At 44.0% G+C, this 8,632-nt stretch overlaps 1 protein-coding gene across 2 annotated transcripts in view; it reads right to left on the bottom strand.

Annotated features, from left to right (window-relative positions):
• ADIPOR1 (adiponectin receptor 1) overlaps positions 1–8,632 on the bottom strand; it is a 14,963-nt gene extending 6,331 nt beyond the window's left edge. Inside the window, exons 1-3 of one of the 2 annotated variants that reach the window (XM_008583766.1) lie at positions 8,527–8,632; positions 1,928–2,162; positions 88–204 (exon numbers count right to left, since the gene is read on the bottom strand). In XM_008583766.1, the coding sequence (XP_008581988.1) occupies positions 88–204; positions 1,928–2,068 (258 nt within the window). In that variant the 5' untranslated portion in view covers positions 2,069–2,162; positions 8,527–8,632. Of the gene's footprint in view, positions 1–87; positions 205–1,927; positions 2,163–8,253; positions 8,458–8,526 lie in introns of those variants that run through there. The other variant, XM_008583767.1, reaches the window with a different exon arrangement.

The raw sequence follows: 8,632 nt of genomic DNA, 5'->3' as shown, positions 1-8,632 counted from the left end.
TTTTTAAAAAAAAAAAAAAAAAAAAAAAAAAAAAAAAGACAAGCCTGCTGCCCTTCCCCTTCCAGGACAGAAGCTCTGAGACTGCACCTTATACACAAACTCCTCCATCTTCTCCATGGCATGGTGGGCTTGCAGGGGAAGTGTCAATACCCGCACCTCCTCCTCTTCTTCCTGGGGCACTGGGCATGCTTGATCTTCTTCAGCCTATAGGAAACAAACAAGCAAACAAAAAACAATCTGGGGAGTCATCTCATAAACTGTGCTACTCCAGATCAGAGATCCTGAGAAATCCAAACCTAACGCTTTCTGCCCAGCGTGTTTGCTACACAGGATTTTGTCACTATCCCTCAGCCAATCAGGGAGCACATCATATGGGAAACTATATACCACACAGGGTCCTGTGGCCTCTTCTCCAAAACATGATACTTACCGAGTTTACATTACTTATTATTATTATTTTTTTTAAAAGATGACTGGTAAGGGGATCTTAACCCTTGGCTTGGTGTTGTCAGCACCACGCTCAGCCAGTGAGCAAACCGGCCATCCCTATATAGGGATCCGAACCCGTGGCCTTGGTGTTATCAGCACCACACTCTCCCGAGTGAGCCACGGGCTGGCCCTTACATTACTTATTAATACTTCTAGATTTATTAATACTTTGTAAATGCTGGAGTGGAAGTTCTATTCAGCATACAGGAGACAGACTGACGGAGACTAGCACTGGAGGGACACAGGATTAGCACACCAGCCTAGGTGTTCTTTAAGACTGAATGACCCATCCTTTTCTCTAGGACAGTGGTTCTCAATTTTCCCCAATTTTCCAAATAACTTTCTCTTCTAAGACACTAAATTTTCAAAACAATGAAGGAGACACAGAGTCTCAAAGATTTCCTTCACAATAACTCTGTTCATTGACTCTGGGGATGCTATCATGACTGAAGCTTTGTATACATAGTAGCTCCCAGGAGTATCTGGGCCACAGAAGTGGTTCCACAGAAAGCAGCAGTACCGACTCCTGGGTCCAAAGGAGTGTACCCAGGAGAGAACTTGCCTGTAAAGGAGAGACACCTTTCTCTCCATCCCAAGGCTCCAAACCATGGAGATGGAAAGCCTGGCAATTGAACTCCTTCTCTGGGCTATTCTGTCTCTTTCCTGTTGATGGCCCCTGGTGAACACATGGTCCATCTTAGATTTTGTGATATTCAGGCTTGTCTACCCCAATATCAATTCTCTCTCTTTTCCTAAGTAACAAAGTCCTTGGTTTTATTTAGGGTGGCAGTGTTATTACATTTTTACTCAGGTCCAGGGAAAAGACTACATTTCCTAACTTCCACTGCAGAAGACTATAACTATGTAACTAAGTTCTGGACTAAGTGTGGTGGGATACTTACTGGTGGTGGTCTCTTTAAAATGGAAAGAATGGGCCCTTCTCCTCCTCCTTCCTCCTTGGTGGTGGGTAAAATGTGGGTATGACAGGCAACAAATTAAGAATGATGGAGGAGCAAGACAGGTGCCCGAGGGGAGTGGAGCCTCTCTACCAGCCTTGCATTGGCTACTCCCAGAATTCTTTTCCTTGAGAGACTTCTATTTGATCAAAGTTACAGGAACTTATGTTTGTTATATGAAGTCAAACCTAATCCTGATTGACTGCTTCCTTCATTCACTCACAGACCTTTATTGATTAATTATTGGATTTCAGGCCTTGTGCTAAGCACTTGGGTTACAAAGATGAGTGAACTCTCAAAAGCTTACAGTGAGAAAAACAGACAAAAAGATACTTTAATATAGCATGATAAGGACTTTGGTAGAGATACTGCCAAGGTGTTACGGTTCCTCATTTTGGAAGGAAGATCTTAAAAAATAAACATTGACAGAGGTCTAAGGAGAGATGTTGGTCAAGGGAATGAATCCTAGGAAGACGACTTACTTTGGTTGGGTTGGCGATTACCCGTTTGCCCTTCTCTTCCAGCAAGGGTCCCAGTTCAGCCAGTTCCACCGTGTCAGTTTCTCTGTTACTGGCAGGAGCCCCATTGCCCTGTGCCACCACAGATCCTTTGTGGGAAGACATCTGGCTGGAACCTCAGTACCCTGCAGCTTCAGCTTGGGGAAAGGTTGGGGTCTCTCAGCCCCAGGGGGCAGAGATCTCCCTGTGATGGTAGACACTAAAAGCAAACACAAACATGAAGGGTTTTGACATTTATTCCTCTTATAGTTTCATTTCTAAAATTTAGTATTGAATAAGACACAGCTCATCAATCCATACCCTGTCTCTTGTACTCTTCTTTACAGTTAATCATGTAAATGAAATCTATTCCTTGTCCTCCCTCTTTAATATCACCCTAACCTAAAACCTCACTAATCTTACAGATAAGGCTGAAAATATAACACCTAGATACTTGCCTTCAAAGGATTTGTGGTTACTGCACCAAACTGTCACCACAGAAAAACAGCTCCCACCCTCAACTCCCTCCCATAGGTATGAAAGCCCATTTAATGAGAAGAGTCTTGCCTACCATTCCCAAAACTCACTCTCCCCAAGAAAGGCCTCACTCTGAGACTGAGGAACAAAATTATGAAGCCAGCACCTTCCTGCAATTACTACTAGATCGTCCAGGCTTAGAAATAAATTAAATGCTAACTGAGGGCTGGCTGGCTGGTTAGCTCCCCAAAACTCACTCTCCCCAAGAAAGGCCTCACTCTGAGACTGAGGAACAAAATTATGAAGCAAGCACCTTCCTGCAATTACTACTAGATCATCCAGGCTTAGAAATAAATTAAATGCTAACTGAGGGCTGGCTGGCTGGTTAGCTCAGTTAGAGTATGGAGTTGATGAATGCCAACTTAACTCATCTGGGCTCCATCTACAAATGCTCTAACAAATGTGTCTTGCATACAAAAGGAACCTCATTGTGGGATGGATGCATAGTGGTTAATTTCTCTGCAAGGTCTACTAATTCTATTATAGGATTATAACCTGGGCTCAATATCTGGATAACACGCTTTCATCACAATCTCTCCTTAAAGCAAGGAGTAACTTACCTGGAAGCAGGAAGTTTAAGACAAGGAGGCAGTTCCAGATTTGCCCATTGCCACACACATACCTAATAACCGGTTCTGCGAGAGCTTGTCCCAACCACCAAAGCCCATAATCTAAATCACATTCAAATTAGCTTTTCAGAAACTAGAGACAGGCACATAGATCGTTTTGGAAAAACAGAGAAACCCAGAAATTCAGTTTTCTAGGAAAAGTCCATAGACACACTTTAGGTTTTTCCTTGGTTGGACTTAAGGTCTTTAATCAGGCCTCAGGGAGATGCAAATAATATTCAAAAGAAGGGAAAGTTTCCAAAGATTTCTACTATGTTGTAAATTACTAGTTCTGCACTCCCCCCACCCCTGACAAAGGACTCTATTGCTCATAGCAATAACAGCAGCCAGAATATTTTCTTGCACTAGTTATCCAAGCCCCAGTAACCACAGGGTAATGCAAAGATGGCCAGGTTACACCTGCACATAGAGTGGGCTGCTTTACAGAAAAGGAAACTTAAGCTTAGGGAGACCAAATCTTTTATACTGGTCAGTAAACATGACTTTGCTCCCAAGGGAGACACTATATCATCCACAGCTGTTCACTGTGTACACATCTTTGACTTCTTATACTAATTCCTTTTTAACCACGAGTAATCACAATCCTTTTCAGGGATTATAATTATATATGTAGTCAGGTGTGATGGCTGATTTTAGGTGTCAACTTGACTGGATTAGGGATACCCAGATAGCTGGTAAAGCGTTATTTCTGGATATATCTGTGACAGTGCTTCTGGAATAGATTGGCATTTGAATTTGAGTGGACTAAGTAAGGAAGATCCACCCTTACCCAATGTGGGCAGGCACCATCCAACTGGCTGAGAGCCCAGACAGAACATAAAGGCATAAGAAAGGCGAATTCATGCATGCTCTCTCTTGCAGAGCTGGGACACCCTTCTTCTCCTGCTCTTGGATATCAAGAACTCCAAGTTTTCCAGCCTTTGGATTCTGGAACTTGCACCGGCAGCCCCCTGGGTTCTCAGGGCTTTTCTGCCTTGGACTGAGAGTTACACCATCAGCTTCCCTGGTTCTGAAGCCTTCGATATTGAACTGAGCCATGATACCAGCTTTTCTGCTTCTCTGTCTTTTTTTTTAAAAGATGACCGGTAAGGGGATCTTAACCCTTGACTTGGTGGTGTCAGCACCACGCTCTCCCAAGTGAGCTAACCGGCCATCCCTACAGGATCCGAACCCACAGCCTTGGTGTTATCAGCACCGCACTCTCCTGAGAGAGCCACGGGCCAGCCCTCTGCTTCTCTGTCTTGCACATGGTATATCATGGGACTTAGCCTCCATAATTGCATAGGGCAATTCCCCTGATAAATCCCGCTTCATTTATCTACCTGTATATATATCCTATTGGTTCTCTCTTGAGAACGCTAATACATCACATGAGGGCAATCCTCAAGTTTCAGAACAGTCAGGAGTCATGCTGTGCTCAACGCACAAGCACAGCTGAAAACAATGGGGAAATCTAGTCCGAGAGAGACAAAAACAATAACTGACTGTACAGCAGAACTTCCTACGGCATCAACACATAGACAGTTCCTCTTCCTTTAAATGTGCAAGACTCTGACAAGACGGATGCCAGCACACAGTCATCGTCAACAACTGAGCTCAGGGAGAACAGGAAACTAGAGTTTCCTGAATACCTCAGGAGATAGGCAAGCCACATTACAAGAAACATTAGGAAATCTTTCCCGATAGGCTGACTTCAAAACATACAGGAAATTATAATTGAGCCAAACTCCGTGGAGTGCATTTTTGATGGGATTTCTTTAACTCAAGCTAATAACCCTTTACCACTAAGCTTTCCAACTGGTTAAACCTAGGATATTAAAGAGTAAAGCTGTGGAGGCAGGGAGGTGTTTATGCTCATACAAATAAGATAATCCGGTGCCAAACTTGGAAGAAAGATTGATTCTTAATCACCAGCCAGCTAGCTGGAGAGTAATTTTCCTTACGTGTTTTGGAGACATTTATTCTGTGAACCAATTCCCAAGTGTTCCAGGATATAGCACACTCCCTCCCTGGAGTCAAAGGCATAAAGCTACTTCTAGGAGTTTTTTGTTTGTTTGTTTTGGTTTTTTTTTGGACCGGTTAGGGGATTGCAACCCTCTGCACGGTGTGGTCCGCACCACGCTCAGCCAGTGAGTGCACCGGCCATCCCTATATAGGATCTGAACCCGCGCCCTCGGTGCTATCAGCACCTCACTCTCCCGAGTGAGCCACGGGACCGGCCCCTTCTAGAAGTTTTTAATCTGGGGTCCCTGGATTCCATGGGTAGCCTCTATCTATGCCTACCTTGATTCTCATTGTTTTAAAGCAAGACAATTCTAGCAGTATAAAGACCATAGCCATCTTCTCCTCTATCTACCCTTTTCTGTTAGGGAGGGTAGTTTCATAGCTTTGTTGGAGGAAAAATGAGTCAAGTCTTTGTTTCAAATTACCAAATAGTAGCAATGGGGCCTCAGCTCTCCTACTTGATGCCCAGTGTCACTAACTTAAAAGTCTGAATTGAAAAATCACAACCTAACTTCCTTTGTAGCTCTTCCCCAATGAAAGCTATCCCAACAGAGAGGTCTTTTTGATGCCTAACAGAGGCAGGTAAACTTTCCTAATACTGTGACCAAAAAAACCTCCCAGTAAACAGACATATACAGACATATGAGGGATTTTCATGCCAGTGTCTGTTTTTTAATACCCCTCTTTCAGGTACATTACAGATATACGTTCAATACAGTTACACAATATAGCACTCACTTTAAACTGTGTACCTCAGATTCCCCAAAGAAACAAAAGCAAACTTGGTGCATGCCTAAAAGCCAATCACTTTGGACTGGTTTGGTGAGAGGGCACTTTCAAGGGTCATTTCAAGTCAAGATAGCTACAAACTTTATAAACATTAATCATGCCCCCAACATTTGTGAGCAGGAAAAGGAAATCAACTTTAAGCATGGTGAGAGGAACAAAGTCCAGATTGTGACATTAGGGACAAAAGAACATTAAGGACAAAATATAACAATGTTGAAGCCCCCTGCTCTGGAGTAACAACTTTGATGAATACCAGCTCCAGAAAAAACCCACCATAATTAACAAAGCTTTTAAATACAAAGATGACTGTTTAGTTCCCTAGTGTGATCACAAGTAGACAGGATAACATAGCAAGAATGTTGAAGAGTTTCAGTTTGGCTTTCTACTATAGGAGTCAAAGGAAATTTCCTAGGGAAACAACAAATTTAGTGGCCTAGAAAGAAGGGCAAATTCTATCCTTCATTAATCTGAGAATATAACTGTTTATTACTATTGATTATTTACAACATGCATGGTGGTGTGGGTACAGAAACAACACCATGCATACTGGCCTTGCTGTGGATTGATTGAACTGTGTTCCACAAAGCTCACATAATAGAAGCTTAATCCGTTGTAACTGTTGAGGGTGGGAAATCCTATTACAGTAATCGAAAGGTGGGGACTTGAAGAGGTGATTAGATTGTAGGACCATGCCATAGTGAATGGATTAATGGTGGTGAGGGGTGTGGTTCTGAAGGTGTTAAAAGGAGACCACGTGAGTCTCTCTCTGTTCTGCCATTTACTACCATGTGAGACCCCTGCATTGTTGAAAAGCCACCACCAAAAAAGACCCTCACATAAGGGTTCTCTAGACTTTGGACTTTCCAGCCTCAAAAACTGTAAGCAAGAAATTTCATTTTCTTACAAATTACCTAGTTCCAAGTATTTTGTTTTAAGCAACAGAAACAGACTAATACAGGTAAAATAAGAGGGGAAAATAACTTCTGTTTTCTACTAACATTGCTATAAGGCTAAGTGCCATTAAATGCTGGAGGAATTCAGAAAAGCTCAATTTTATTGAAGTGATCAGGAAAGTTTTGTGGAAGATATTAAGAAAGAATCTTGATAGGTAGAGATGGGAGCAGGGCATTCCAGGAGGATATGTGATATGAACAAAGGGTTGAAAGAACACAGCCCCCAGGGCAATGAATAATCCACTTTTCCAGAAGGGAGTCTTACTTAGGTAAAATGAGGCCAGACTGAAGAGAACTGAAGATAGCCTAAAAAGCCTACTTAAGGTGATGTACTTTATCTCTCAGAAATGGAGAGCATAGTGGATTAATTAATGTTGCTTCCTGTTACTTTTCTGAGATTCCTATGTGCAGACAAAGTGGTCGCTTATTTATTTTTTATTCCTTGGGAATCATATAATTTCTTGATGACTGAGAATGCTTTCAGATTCTACTCTGCAATTAGGTATAATTTTGTGGAGGTCTACCCTAAGTTGTATCTTCACAGATAACACCAGTTTTTAAGACTGATTGCCCAAGTCCCAACCACAATGGCCACATAGAAGTTACTTCTGGAATAAAGAAATTTAGTGGCTGCAAGCTGGGAACCCTGACATTGCAATCTGTTTAGTGCCACCCTGTCTAAATTCCTGGCAGTGCACAGATACTACAAAACCTCATGAACAGCAGTTGCACCATCAGCCTATCCAACCACTATCAAAAGAAAAAAGCAGTTAACAACCCTACTATTACTTCATTTCAGAAAAGAACCAGCCATTACAGTCTTTATTTGATTTAAGACGGCAGCCTATGTATTCACTGCTGTGTTTTCTAGGATAAATACTTAAGGGAAATACTATGGTTAATGGCCTCCCATTGCTTCTCCGACATCTGAAACTGGGTAAACTGATATTGTCCTTGTCAGTTTCCCATTCTCCCATGCAGCACAACAAACTGAGGGAAAACACTTATCTGTTTTCTTTTCTTAAAAATCAAAGGATTGAAGACCAAAATTCTTAAACATGAGATAACATACATCAATCTAGATTTCTAATGGAATGAAATTTAGTTTCTCCCCAGAGTAGTTTAGGGTTTTCTCACATTTCAGTTTTTAGGATTATCTTAATCCCATAGATTGTCCACCAACCTCTCCTCTGACCCCATCAAGGTGGGACCACTGTCACGGTCTGATCTGCCAAAGAGGAACCTTAGGACTTCCCCGGCCACCAAGGGCGGGTGTCCCCAGCCAGACCCGCACCCCCCTAACCCTTGGAACTAGGCTTAGCTCTGGCTGTCCATTCCCGACTTAGGGTCGGAACTCGGACATCTCAAGCCCCAGCGGAGCTGAAGACGCAGCACTCACCAGGGCTGATGGGAGTCGGAGACAGCCGGGCACCCAGACTGCTTCGGAGGCCGCCTCGGAGGCGGCGCGCTGTGGGAGGGGCCGGAAATGTTTACAACCCCGACCCGCAAGAGCCCTGAGGCCCGGCCGGCTCCAGGGCGGGGTCTGGGACCCTCGGGACGTCGGGGCGGGTTACCCCCACGGCTGTCCCCTCTTTAGGCCTGGGCTGGGGCTCCCGGGGTCCCTGCGCTCAGGCCGAGTGCCTGCCGACCGGTCAGCTCCGGGGAAACTTACGGCAGGGCGGGTAGGCTCTGCTGGGGGCCGCCGTCCCCCGCGCTACATCCCGCGGCGTTGGCGGCGGCCTGCGGCCGAGCGGCCCGGGATCCTCAGCGGCCTCCCC

Source organism: Galeopterus variegatus, unplaced genomic scaffold (genome assembly GCF_000696425.1).
Source record: "Galeopterus variegatus unplaced genomic scaffold, G_variegatus-3.0.2 Scaffold3033, whole genome shotgun sequence".
In the NCBI taxonomy this organism is placed as follows: Eukaryota; Metazoa; Chordata; class Mammalia; order Dermoptera; family Cynocephalidae; genus Galeopterus; species Galeopterus variegatus.
This window is presented reverse-complemented; position numbering and strand designations above follow the sequence as displayed.